The following is a 14,888-nucleotide window of genomic DNA, read 5'->3' as shown; positions in this document are numbered from 1 at the left end:
CTACCACCTATTCCAAGATGTTTCCTAAGCCATGATGATGAGAGGATTTGGTTAGATGTCCTACTTAGGTCAGAGCACTTAGTCTGTTCTTCTCAGGACTGTAAACTATTATATATTTCTCCCTTGACTTCTATTACATAAATAAGCATTTATGACCAAGGTTGAGAACAGCCTATGTTTCTAAATATAAGCATAAATATCAAAAAAGGCATTTGATACTGTGATCACTTAGCAAACTAACAATAGAGTGTTATACTGTGAGCCCATTTCCATTTCCAGCCATGAGATATTCAACAGCCTTACAAATTAAGACATGAAATATCTTCCTATTGCTCAAGCTTCAAATTAAATCAGAAAGCATTTAGCATTATATATCTCCTAGCATTATTATTTGTATTATACCGTGTTCTGGTCTATACCCTTACACAGAACATAATTTAGTTACTTTTTTGTAACTTTCTTTACAGTCCTAGATCAATATGAAGGGTTTCATAATTAAATCTTGTTTGTATATACACTCTACATGCCAATAGTTTTTGGAATATAAAAATAACACTTAATTTGTTCTGAAAAAATACAGTCAAATGAAATAATGTGAAGATTACATGTCAATACCCAGATACTACACAATTCAATAACAAAAAGTAACAAAAAGCAGAATTACATATGAAGAAATGACTTATTATAATGTTTCATCCAAGAGAACTGAAGTCCAGATTTTGTGTTCAACGTTATTATGCAGTTTATTTTCAACATTTTTCATAAGATCAAACTTCTTACTTTGACATAATATTTGGTTAGCAGAAAAGATGTTTGTGATATTATAGGCATGTGTGGTGTAGGAAATAAGTTTGTTATATTTAATGGATATTTTCAGTTTTAGAATGTCTTTTCCTGACCTTATGAAAAGAATTTATCTGTGGTTTGAACAAAATAATGTAGCACTTTGGGGCAAAGATGCAAGAAAGTAGCCCTGCACTGGAGGCCAAGATACAGAAAATCTCCACAGCTACTGTAGCCTTGCCCTTGGTGCTTTGGTAGACAGGGAGGAAGGTGATCCAGACACTACAGAATACCATCATGCTGAATGTCAGGAACTTGGCTTCATTGAACGTGTCAGGCAAATTTCTGGCCAGGAAAGCTACAGTGAAGCTTGCCAAGGAAAGGGAGCCCAAATATCCCAGGACAAAGTGGAAGGCAATAACTGAACCTTTGTTGCAGACAATCAAAATATGGCCATGTTCAGCATGTACATCCTCATCAACAAATGGAGGAGAAGTTCCCAGCCAGATTCCACAGAGAATTAGTTGGATCACAGTGCAGATGGGAATGATGAAGTTAGGTGCACCTGATGCCAGCAGCCATCTCATTCTTCTATCTGGAACAGTGACTTTGAATGCTAGTACCACAGTAATTGTCTTAGCCAAGACAGAGGAGGCAGCCACAGTGAAGACAATTGCAAAGGAGGTCTGCTGCAAGATACAGGTGGCCATATGGGGATGGCCAATATAAAGCAAGGGACAGAGAAAACAAAATATGAGGGAGATGAGTAGGACATAGCTGAGAACTCGGTTATTGGCCTTAACTATGGGTGTATCTTGATGTTTCAAAAAGATAGCTAGTACAATAGCTGTAAGAGAAGAGAAACACAGAGCCAAGCTGGCCAGACACATTCCCAATGGGTCTTCATAAGCCAGAAAGGTCACAACTTTTTTGAGGCAGTGAGTTCGTTTTGCATTGCTGTACTGATCATCTGGACACTTCACACAATCATCCATGTCTAGTATAGGAAGGGAAGTATTTTCAGTTTTAGTTTTTCCCTAGTACTCATGAAACATGACACTTTAATGCATTAGGAAGTCATAGCTAAATTATATTTACATCTTGTGTTATATGAAAACTAAATGTATTTGATGCATAGGATTTAATTATATTTTCTGTTGCCTTTCTTCTTAATGCAAAGGGTTTTTTTTATATTTATCTTACACATGAACATAAAAAAAGACAATAATATAATTTTAAATAATGTTCAGGTAGCCACAGTAACCTACCTTGGATTAAATCATTCATGAAAAAACACATTTATTTTTCATAGTTTTGTGTACTATGCAAAATAAGAACTGATAATAAGCTAGTTTAATGCATCTTATAATTCATTGATCAGCAACAAATTAGGTCCCGCATATAAATGAACTCATGGGGCTCCTAGGAAATCAAACTCTACCCAATCCTTATATTAGAACCCACATGTACTACATTATGATTACAGAATAATACCTAACAATGTTCAAAATATTTCTGCTTACACACATATTAGTAAAGTGCTCTCCCCTCATCAAGGAAACTCATCATTGAGGCAGAGACTACTAGGGAAAAATAACCGCCATTTAAAGTATAGATTTGTGCAACTAAGTACAATGGATACCTGTATTACAATACTCTGTCACTTAAGGCTCAGGAAAAATTGAAGAAGAGTGGGATGGAAAGATTATAAGAGCTTGGGGATCAGGGAATTTGATGTGAATCAGTGTCTCCTATAACTGTCACAAGCTACAGCCATAAATTCTCACAAACATGATTTCTTAAATTAGGGTGAACAAGTTCAAAAACAATAGACATGGCAAAGTGGATGGGGGAAAGACCATCAGGCCACAATGCTAGAAAGAGAGCTACAGGCATCTAAGATCAGAATAAATTGTCTTTCCCAGAGTGAAGCACACCAACTGATTATTTTTGGAAATCAAAAAGGTCAGGCCTGAAAACATACAAGTAATATTGCACAGACTGAAAAGTTTGTGTTTAGAAATATATCTACATACTCCTACACATAAGACAAATACACATACCAACAATTAATGAGAAAAGAGGCTATAGATTTGAAAGATATTATAGAGGGCTTTATTGGAGGTGTTTGAGGAAGGATAGGGAATGGAGAGTGATATAATTGTATTATCAAAAAGAAAAAAAGAAAAGAAATAGAAAAATTATCCAGCACTGTCATGGAAAGCAGAAACAACATGAACAAATTCCCATCTAAATTCTCTACATGTCAAAAACATCCCATTGAGTTTTATGCTTCAGTATTTGAACTTTAGTTGGGGACATTATCTGCAAATTTTATAAATTTCTATAAGATTTGACAGGCAATGCTCCCAATGTTATAGTATTTATTGAGAAAACAACAATATCTAGATAATATTCTATATCTTAAGGGCATAAATTTGAAAGATAGTACTAGATGACGCTGATAATTTTTGATTTATACCTCAACATATTTCTTTTTCTTCCAATTGCATTGATACAACAGACCACTGAAAAGTGATGATTCCATTCCAGCAGTGAGTCTATCCATCAAAAATTTTCTATTAGGTTTCAGTTTTTCATTCCTCTCTGGTATTGCTAAGGAGTGTCATCTAAACTGTTGATTAGGAGCATTATAACACTTTAATTTTTAATATTCTTTTAAAATTAATTATAAAATGCTCTATTTATTTCTTTGTATGGAAAATATATTCTTCTTGTATACAATACACCTTTACCATAGTTTCCCCTTCCTCCACTCCTTTTGTACTTTTCTAAGTAGGTGAAAGGGGAGTTAAAAAAAATTGAGTATAGTATCTTGTCTTTTTTTTTTTTTTTTTTTTTGGTTTTTCGAGACAGGGTTTCTCTGTGTAGCTTTGTGCCTTTCCTGGATCTTGCTCTGTAGACCAGGCTGGCCTCGAACTCACAGAGATCCACCTGCCTCTCCCTCCCGAGTGCTGGGATTAAAGGTGTGCGCCACCACCGCCCGGCAGTATCTTGTCTTTAACCAACACAAAAGTCAATATTTGATCAGTTAATTTGGAATATATATATATATATATATATATATATAATTTTTAATAAAAATTAAACAATTTTTATTTTCTTTTTCTGCATTATTCTATTCAAGTAGTTTGCTTTCTCACATTACACACTGGGTTTTGTATTCAAACATGTTTATTATTTTAATGTAATTTTTAAAAACCTGAGCTATAATTTTTTTATAATTCCCAAGTTTAACTCATGTAGAATCATTTACATGGTGGTCTGGCTCTAAGTGAAACTGTCAGTTAAGTATTCAGCTATATCTTATCACTACTACAGTTATTAATTCTACCTTTCTGTTGCCTGATACACTACCAAAACAAAATTTTCAGTTTCTGTACCTCAAATTAGATTAAACCACCTCTTTAATTAAAAAAATCTCTTTGATTTATTTGATGTGAATATTATAATAAACTCTTTATTTTAGAGTTCAATATGATGGCATCCAAACTCACCTATGAAGTACAGTAAAACTGAAAATACAAACTACCAATGATAACATTTCTATATTTCTACATCTTATATTTATACATAGTATGATCTGCATTTGCACACAGTACAAAAAAAGTGTTTCTAAAACATGATGCAATGTCACTGAACATATACTCCCTGTTAGAAACACTGGGAACAGGGGAACTAGAAACATATGTATGCACAGTATATACATCTTAAATAAACTGAAATGTAGATACAACTTATTAAAAAATGCTGACTATTAGGATGAAGATGAGTTGCAATAGTAACTGTTAGTGCTCTAAAGTAATGTCCAAGAGAATATATTATGTTCAATGGTTCTAGAATAATGACACAAAAATGTAGTTTAAAAGACAGAGTATATTATTTCAAATAGCAGTGTTACTGATGCTTTCAACTTCATAGTAAGATTCATCTAATCCATATTTCCAAAGGACGTTGTGAGAACTATGAAAATATGATAGAAAATAAAAAATCTGTTAATCATTTTTATAAATAATTTCCTTACTTGTCATGTTGGAAATTTTATTTCCTGGACATGGATCACAATCAAAACAACAGACAGCCATCCCTTCCTGAGGGGATTTTCTGTGTCCTGGACTGCAGGGCCTACTGCATACAGAGGGTGGACTCTGAGGAAAAGCAGACACAAAGAGTTTAATGTAAGTTGCAAAAGCTGCAGTGATTCACAACAAGGAGCCACTAAAGATTCTCTTTTAAATGCATATGATATAAAGTAAAAATCCATTTTATGACAAACATTACAAATGTATAGAGATTTATGTACTATGAAACACACACAAGAGAAAAGAGAGGGAGATATACACACAGAGGGAGGGATGGAGGGAGAGAGGGAGGGAGAGAGAGAGAGAGAGAGAGAGAGAGAGAGAGAGAGAGAGACTATAGAGGAGTGGAAGTGAGTCAATAAATGAATAAAATCAAAACTCTTCATACCAAAGACAAAGCATGCTGTTCTAGAGTATTTATGCTACAGGTAAATCATTTGAGTTAAGACCAATTTACCTGTCTAAAATCTGTGGCCCACTCTATCATTTCATCAGATATGTACAATTGTGGATCATTTGGAAACTGTCCAGAAAACTTTCCTATTTTCACTTTAAGTCCAAAGTGATTAAAATATGTGATATAGAAAATGTCATACTCTGTATCCTGTTTTGTCTTTTGGTTCATATTCACCAGATCTCCAGAAGGATTTATAAACTGTATGTGCTTCAGAAAAGAGAACATCTAAAACACATATATTATTTTACTTTTAACTATGCCTTCACAGTAGGACAGAAAATGTGAAGTATATAATGCCAGTAATTTTCATTTGCCTCTCCTAAAATGTAACTTTATTAGAAGTACTCAGTAATAAATGAAAGAAATTACATACAATCATAAAGTTTCCCTGCATTTTAAAGTTAAAATTTTCTCACTGGGTTGATACTCTAACACACACACACCCTAAGTTATATGCTTATAGATTAAAGATGCATTCTCTATTTCTTCCTGGCAACATTGTTATTTGATCATAACCTAGAGAACTGTGTTTTATAATTGTTCAAAATGTAGCAGTGCTACTAATATTATCAGGAATCTATGTATTACAATGATGAGCAAATTTTATCATATAAAAATTCATTTTCTTGTTGCCATTTAAGAAATTCATGAAAAAATATTTTTCTTCCAAATTTTAAAAACATAAGATTAATGTTTGTGTTTGAAATATTCTGGACAACATTTCTTCACTTAGAATGTAAAATGCAGACTTGTGCCAGTATCACCTGTAACAAAATTTAAGATACTAACAGGATCTTCATCACATGCAGTGAAAGAGTCCAGAAATATATGCACCTGGAAGAAAAGTTTGTAGTTTGCCTAGATTTAGAAAACTGTGGTTCCCTTCAAGAAAGTCATCTCTATGACATACAGCACATGCAATGCAAGAAAAATACCTGCCAGGAGTCCAATTCCAGTCCTTTTCCAGCATTCTCTGACCATATGTCTACTTGTTTCAGAAGCATTTCATGGAGTGAGTGGGCCACAGCATACACAGCATTGTATAAGTTATAACTTGAGTCACTCATGGACATTCCAAACCGGTGCCTAAACAACCACTTGAATATATTTGTTGTTGAACAATTTTTCATATTCTTACAATTACATGATGACAAAGAACAATTAAAATAAATCCACCATAGTCTAGCCAATGAAATTTCATTACTGTAATTTGAAGGGTGCACTTTCTGCATAAATTGTTTAAAACCAGATATCTCAGAATTCTGATGTGAATAAATGAGAGTCCCATAGGGGGAGTTAAGCAAGAAATCTCCTTTAATTGTGATTCTATCAAATTGTGACATACTGACCCAGATTCTGTTAACTGTTACAGATTGCCATAGTATAAAGTTCACTTGTACAGTAGAGTCTTTGTCTCCATAAACAATCACAACTTTTGCTGAAGACATCATGATCTGGTTAAAGTATTTATCAAACATTTTAAGGAGTGATAAATTCCCGTTGGCGATAATACTCACAAATGCTAAACAGACAATGTTTCTTTGCATCTTCTCTCTCAATTCAGAAAGAAATTGAATTCCGTGGTCATCATCTGAAATGATCACTCCCACCCAATTCCATCTGAAGTAAACCAGTAGGGACACCATGGCTAGTGGCAGAGATGTGTCCTTTGGAGATATCTGGTAGAGATGAGGAAATTGTTCATGGACATTCAGGAGAGGTTGAAAATAACCATAGTAGAGCTAGAGGACATAGAACATAAGCATAAATGACAAAGATGTAATGAATAATGCTTGGTCTAAGACCTACATGTACTAAGCAAATGGTGGGGGTGTTAGAAAATTTGAGTTCTTATCCTCATTATTAAAATCATATTCAATTTTTTGTGGTTGTCCAAAAACTACAAATAAACTAAGTTTTCTGGTAAAATGTTTCAGACTTCTGCTGTCTTTTTGTGACTAAGTTGTTATGTTTTCTGCTGAAAGTATCTGAGCATGTATTTTTGATAGAACTGAATAGATATAAACCCAGTCTCTGCCTTTTAACCTTTTTGGTACTCAGAAAGTCAGCTTGAAGGAGACTATTTCATTAAAATTATTGTACCTCAACTCACCTCTGGAGTTCTAGACATGTACTGGAATGCTCCAAAAGTTGCAGGAACTCCCCATATCGGTCCTGTAAGTACAATTAAATGTTTTCTCTGATTGTTGCAGTTGTAGTTAGGAAATTTTTCACTTCTTTTTGGAGATAGACCATATTTCTTCTCCTTCACCAGGTTACATTTGATGTTAACTAGCAGAGAAATGTTTGGTAAAATATGAGGGTTCCTATTGATTTCTTCCATGGCATAATAAAGAGAGAAAATCAAGTGGACATTCTTCGGTGTCAACCTGAAAACAGAGCACACTATTCATGAGAGATTGGTTCCAAACATGACAATTTTAACTCACACTCAATGTGAGAATAATACTGAATTCTTTTTTTGTCTCATTAGTAAGTGACACAAGTCCTACTTCTTTTGTGTATGAGAGACCTATGCGTGAATATTAGGATTCTTAATGGCTTTTTCGGGAGGAGGAGTGGATTTCATACCAATGAGATTGATTCTTTTACTTAGAATTTTCTTAATGTTCCATCCTATTTTCTGTAAACTTCATAAAATATATGCATGCCATTCAGGGGCTAGAAAAGTTTGTACTGGCTACCTTTGAATCTGCTCATGCCATCATCTTGTATGTCTTGTAATTCTAACATTTAATATATGTGGAAAATAAATGGGTATTATCTGCTATCTGGAATGCTATACTTTTATACAGAGTCAGCAGTGGACAAAGATATGTCTTTGTTAGGGATATGAAGACTAGGCAGCCAAACCTGCCTGTGTCAAGAGCTCTGAAAAGGCTGAGGGATTCATAGATAATGAAAACAGTATAATAATTCTTATACTCCCTCTTTCCTTTCATACTTTCTTATTTTCACTTTGTATTTAAGGATTTGCAATATTCAGTGATATAAGATTGGATATAAGTATACCTGCTTCCAGTGAGGAATGAATTACCTTCTCTTTACGTGAACCCTTATGCTGCCTTTCAACCTATATATTCAGCTTGGTATTACAGAGCATGTCCTGTGTTGAATGTTTTAGACTTGTCCTGATATGTCCTGTGTAATAGACTTACTTTAGCTTCTCTCTTTCACTTAAGGTATTTTGATTGGATGTAAATGTTTTGATATATTTCATATAGAGTTTGATCTTATTTAACAATAACATCTCATTGCATTGTGTTGTTTATGAGTATTTTAGATATTGCCTCATGCTGAGAGCTGCTGGTAGCAATGGTTTTACTAGAGGCCCAAGAGTATACAGCAGATGGCAACTGACAGTTCAGGTGTCATCTCACCAGGTAAATAATTCTCTAATGCAGATCCTCTTGAGACACAGCTTAAAGAGCCACAGCCCCTGGACACTGTTGCTTGTGTCTGTAATGTCACATATGCATAAGCAGGTATGCTATCTCCCTGTAACATGAACCTTAAAAGGTTTATTAATATAAACAAACCCAAAGCCAGGTATTGGGGTGAATACTGGAAGATCAGAGGGGCAGAACACAAACCACAGCTGAACTTACCTTGCCAGCTTCTCAGCTGATCCTGCATCCTTGAACTGGAAGCCTCTGAGTCCTCACCCAAATGAATCTAGGCTGAAGTGCTGTTAAAAGCTAGAAGTTTAACCAGGCTCTAGTTCCTGGTCCTCATGCCTTATATACCTTTCTGCTTCCTGCCATCACTTCCTGGGATTGAAGGCATGTGTCACCATGCCTGGTTGTTTCTAGTGTGGCTTTGAACTCAGAGATCCAGATGGATTTCTGCCTGTGGAATGCTAGGATTAAAAGTGTGTGTGTGTGTGTGTGTGTGTGTGTGTGTGTGTGTGTGTGTGCGTGCCACCATTTTCTGGTCTCTATATTTAGTGGCTGCTCTGTTTTTTAACCCCAGGTAAGCTTATTCGGGTGCACAGTATATTGGGGAACAAAATATCACTATATTTCCCCAATACCTGAACTTTAATGTTTGGTGATACTGTGTCCCTGTGAGTTCAAAGCTACACTGGAAACAGCCAGGCTTAGTGACACATGCATTTAATTCCAGGAAGTGATGGCAGGAAGCAGAAAGTTATTTAAGGCATGAGGACCAGGAACTAGAGTCCTGTGAAGCTTTCAGGCTGTTAGTAGCAGTACAGATGAGATCCATTTGGATGAGGACAAAGAGGCTTGTAGTTTGAGGAAACAAGTTCAGATGAGAAGTTGGTGGTGTGAGGTAAGCTGTGGCCTGTTCTGTCTCTCTGATATTTCATTGTTCACCCCAGTACCTGGCTCCAGGTTTGTTTTTATTATTAAGACCTTTTAAGATTCATGCTACAGTAATGGATAATCTCATATGATGTGTATATGTAATCTCCTGATTACATCTCAATATTATGGGCACATATATCTATGGATGGTCAGAAAGATGACTTCTCATTAAGTTGTATAATTCTCATTATTCTACCAGGATTATATGTAGCTGGAGAGTTTTCTCTCTTGGTCTCACCAAACCCAGCATTCTGACAGCCCACTTATAAAATAAACACACAATTATATTATTTAAACTGTTTTACCTAATGTCTCAGGCTTCTAGCTATCTAGTTCTTACATCTTAAATTAATCCATTTCTTTAAATCTATACCTTGCCACATGGCTCATGACTTACCGGCATCTTCACATGCTGCTTGTCATTTCGGCGGCTGGCAATGTCTCCCTCCACCTTCTTGTTCTCTCAATTCTCCTCTCTGTTAGTCTTGCCTATACTTCTTGCCTGGCTACTGGCCAATCAGTATTTCATTTATTGACCAATCAGAGCAACACATTTGACATACAGACCATCCCACAGCAATTATAAGGCACTTAGGCCCTCTTTTTTTTAATCACTAGCCCAGACTAGCAATTTCTTCTCAGTTCTAAGAGGAGCTACATACTATTGGCTGATTTGGGGCCTGAGAGCAAATTCAAACTAGACTGAATGTTTCTGAAAATGGACCATAAGTTAAGCATTACAGATATACACAAAGATAGAGTTGCAGATGTCTAACCTTGGTTATTAATCACAAAGCATACTAAAATGCTATGCTACTTTCTCTAGCTACACCCCATTGATAATAGAGACCAACATTCTCTCCCTACTAAATTCTTTGGTAATTAACACTTTGTACAAACTTCTAGCCTCATTTTATGAACAAAATTCAAGGTTCACCTAACTACCTGTTTATTATTTAGGTCCCAAATAACAAGTAATCAATTAACCAATTCAAGAGAGAAACAGCTTTACATGGAAAATTTTTCACAATGAGCCAGGGCTACAGAAGATTGTATGGCCTCACAGCCTTGAATATATAGCTACAAGTCACTTCCTTATGATTAGGGGTTACAAACAGGATAAGAAAATATATTTTTACATTTGGGACCTATGCATTGCCATGGTAAATGACTCTGCTGCTACTCATTTACTCATGTGCTATGACCTTCAGATATGCTTTTGTATATTTTATTTTTATTGCAAAGAGCCTCTTGTTAAATGTGTATATACCTGTGTAGGACAAAGGGAGCAAGAGAATTGCTACCTGAGAGAGAATTGAAGCTATAGAGAAAATAAAGAGCATGACACTCATATCCTGAATGTGAGTCTGATTCCCTCAGATAGATAGAAACTTATTCTATCTATCGACTCTCAGATAAAAAAATTTCTTAAGATCCTGCTACTCTGAAGGCATTCTATTTACATCCCTGGAGCAATTCTAGGAGCTGGACATCCAGACTGTGTTAGCCTCATCCATATTTTCTGTATTGTTTTGTGACTAAATACATATTCAAGTAACTAGACAGACATGTGGCTGTGAAGCTAGTATGGAACTGATGGAATGATTATTTTTCCCATGATATTTTAATGCTCACGTTTGAATCAGTTTTTTTTTTTTGGCAGTGTCTTAGTCTTGTATATCTTACAATTTTCTCTTTCAGAAAGAAATGAAGTTATGTCACATTGTCTAGGCCCTTGCTGTTCTATACTGGAGATGAATATGCCTTTTTAATATTGAATTCTCCCATTCATTCACTACAATTACTTATCTGTGAAATACTATTATGCCAAATAATATAAACTAGACAATAATTTAAAAATCATGTATTTTAGAAAGTGAAAGGACAGTAACTGAATGGATACATGGAGTAGAACACAAATTTATTCATACCTATCACCTAGCACAAAACTCAATTCCGGCCGGGTGGTGGTGGCGCACGCCTTTAATCCCAGCACTCGGGAGGCAGAGCCAGGCGGATCTCTGTGAGTTCGAGGCCAGCCTGGGCTACCAAGTGAGTTCCAGGACAGGCACAAAGCTACACAGAGAAACCCTGTCTCGAAAAACCAAAAAAAGAAAAAAGAAAAAAAAAAAACAATTCAACTCCAAGTGGATCAAAGACCTCAGTGTAAGACCAGATATGCTAGATCCCTTAAAAGAGAAAATTAGGGAATAGTTTTGAACTCATGGTTAAAGGAATTTTTTTCTGAACAGAACACTGATAGCAAAGGTACCAAAATGGCAATATGTAGATGAGACCTCATAAAATTGAAAAGCTTTTGTATGGCAAAAAAAAAAACTCCACCAGCATGAGGACAGAGTTGCAGACTGAAAAATGAGAAGGGATCCTTACTCATCAGGGTACCCTAAGTCAAATGTACTTTGAAATTTTATCCAATTATGTTTAATATGGCCAAAATCAATCAAACAAATGCTAGTTTGTGCTGCAAGAACGCATAGTAATGAGAAGACTCACCCATTGCTTGTGGGAATGCAAACTTGTAGAGCATTATGAAGATCAGTGAAGTAGTTCCTTGTGATGCTTGTAATAGATCTACTTCAAGATCAAGATATCTGACCTGTCTTAGAATTTCTAATGCTGCAGTGAAACACCATGACAAAGAAGGAAGCTAATAGGGAAAGAGCATATTTACTATATACTTCCATATCCCTGTTCACGAAAGAAGAATGTCAGGACAGGAACTCCAACAGAGTAAGAAACTAGAGAAAGGGGAGGCCGGCCCCCAGCTCCCATCTTGCTCCGGACTTCCCTTTTGGAACACTGACCCCATCCCTGGGCACCAGCCACTCCAGGGAAGACCTGCCCAACTTGGCCCCAGGTTCTGGCCACCTGGCAGGTTCCCTGCTAGCCCCACCGGGAAGGATCCCCTTCTCCAAGACCCCTGGCAGACCCTGCAGTCTCCACGCACTGCCCCCACGCCCATCCGCCTGAGCCCCAAGCTTCTTCCTGAGACTTAGAGGCTGGCCCCCAGCTCTCATCTTGCTCCAGACTTCCCTTTTGCAACACTGGTGAGTGCCATTCCTTGCCCTGGACCCCTTCCCTGGGCACCAGCCACTCCAGGGAAGACCTGCCCAACATGGCCCCAGGTTCTGGCCACCTGGCAGGTTCCCTGCTAGCCGCACAGGGAAGGATCCCCTTCTCCAAGACCCCTGGCAGACCCTGCAGTCTCCATGCCCTGCCCCCATGCCCATCCGCCTGAGCCCCAAGCCTCTTCCTGAGATTTAGAGGCCGTCCCCCAGCTCCCATCTTGCTCCAGACTTCCCTTTTGGAACACTGGTCTGTCTGAACCAAGTGTGCAGATAAGGCCAAGAACGAACCACAAGGAGATGGGCAGAAGTCAAGGCAGAAACATATACAACAAAATGAATAGCAATACAGCATCACCAGGCCCTAGCCCTTCTCCAACACCTAGACCTGAACATCAGAAATAGGAAGAAGCAGAAGAAAACAGCCTTATGAATGACATCATGAAGAAGCTAGAGGCTTGTGTAGAGGAAAAGACAAAAAAATGTGAAGAACGCTGTAAACAACTAGAGGAAAGGGCAAACAAATTAGAAGAAATCAATAAAGTCCTGGAAGAAAACAATAAAATACTGAGAGAAAATCAAGAAAAATCAATGAAACAAATGAAGGAAACAGTCCAAGACCTGAAAAGGGAAATAGAAAAAATGAAGAAGACACAAACAGAGGGAATGCTGGAAATAGAAAATCTGAGAAAACGATTGGGAACTTCAGATGCAAGTATAATCAACAGAATGCAAGAGATGGAAGAGAGGATCTCTAGCATTGAAGATACAGTAGAAGAAATACATTCATCAGTCAAAGAAAACACTAAAGCCAACAAAGTCATGAACCAAAATGTCCAAGAAATTTGGGACACCATGAAAAGACCAAACCTAAGAATAATAGGGGTCAAAGAAGGAGAAGAATACCAACTCAAGGGCACAGAAAATATATTCAACAAGATCATAGAAGAAAACTTTCCCAACTTAAAGAAGGAAATGCCTATGAAGATACAAGAAGCTTATAGAACACCAAACAGACTAGACCCCCCAAAAAAGTCCCCTCGCCACATAATAGTTAAACAACTAAACGTACAGAATAAAGAAAGAATATTAAGAGCAGCAAAGGAAAAAGGCCAAGTGACATATAAAGGCAAACCCATCAGAATAACACCCGATTTCTCAATGGAGACTTTGAAAGCCAGAAGAACCTGGACAGATGTAATGCAGACACTAAGAGACCATGGATGTCAGCCTAGACTAATATACCCAGCAAAACTTTCAATCACCATAGATGGAGTGAACAAGACATTCCATGACAAAGCCAGATTTAAACAATACTGATCCACAAACCCAGCCCTACAGAAAGCACTACAAGGAAAATTCCAACCTAAGGAAGTTAGATACACCCTCGAAAACACAGGCAACAGATAAAGCCACAGCAGTAAACCCCAATGTATAGAAGTACCCACACATCACCACCAAAAAATAACAGGAATGAACAATCACTGGTCATTAATTTCCCTCAATATCAATGGACTTAATTCACCTATAAAAAGACATAGGCTTACAGAATGGATACGAAAGCAGGATCCATCTTTCTGCTGCATACAAGAAACACATCTCAAATTCAAAGATAGACACTACTTAAAAATAAAAGGCTGGGAAAAGACTTTCCAATCAAACGGTCTTAAGAAACAAGCGGGTGTAGCCATCCTGATATCCAGCAAAATAGACTTCAAACTAAAATCAATCAAAAGAGATCAAGAAGGGCATTACATACTCATCACAGGAAAGATCCACCAAGATGAAGTCTCAATTCTGAATATTTATACCCCAAACACAAGGGCACCCACATATGTAAAAGAAACATTACTAAAGCTTAAATCACATATAAAACCCCACACATTAATAGTGGGAGACCCCAACACCCCACTTTCACCACTGGACAGATCTCCCAAATTGAAACTTAACAGAGAAATAAAGGACTTATCTGATGTCATGTCTCAAATGGACTTAATCGATATCTACAGAACATTCCATCCTAACAAAAAAGAATATACCTTCTTCTCAGCACCCCATGGAGCCTTCTCTAAAATTGACCACATACTTGGCCACAAAACAAATCTAAACA

The 14,888-nt window shown here is 36.8% G+C and overlaps 1 protein-coding gene across 1 annotated transcript in view; it reads right to left on the bottom strand.

Annotated features, from left to right (window-relative positions):
- Positions 1-860: 860 nt before the first annotated feature.
- LOC128125723 (vomeronasal type-2 receptor 116-like) overlaps positions 861-14,888 on the bottom strand; it is a 28,507-nt gene continuing 14,479 nt past the window's right edge. The window contains exons 2-6 of the mRNA XM_052763369.1: positions 7,457-7,733; positions 6,279-7,085; positions 5,344-5,568; positions 4,829-4,952; positions 861-1,780 (exon numbers count right to left, since the gene is read on the bottom strand). Coding sequence (XP_052619329.1) covers positions 861-1,780; positions 4,829-4,952; positions 5,344-5,568; positions 6,279-7,085; positions 7,457-7,733 — 2,353 coding nt within the window. The remainder of the gene's footprint in view (positions 1,781-4,828; positions 4,953-5,343; positions 5,569-6,278; positions 7,086-7,456; positions 7,734-14,888) is intronic.

Source organism: Peromyscus californicus, unplaced genomic scaffold (assembly GCF_007827085.1).
Source record: "Peromyscus californicus insignis strain IS unplaced genomic scaffold, ASM782708v3 Scaffold_4__1_contigs__length_199733344, whole genome shotgun sequence".
Classification (NCBI taxonomy): Eukaryota; Metazoa; Chordata; class Mammalia; order Rodentia; family Cricetidae; genus Peromyscus; species Peromyscus californicus.
This window is presented reverse-complemented; position numbering and strand designations above follow the sequence as displayed.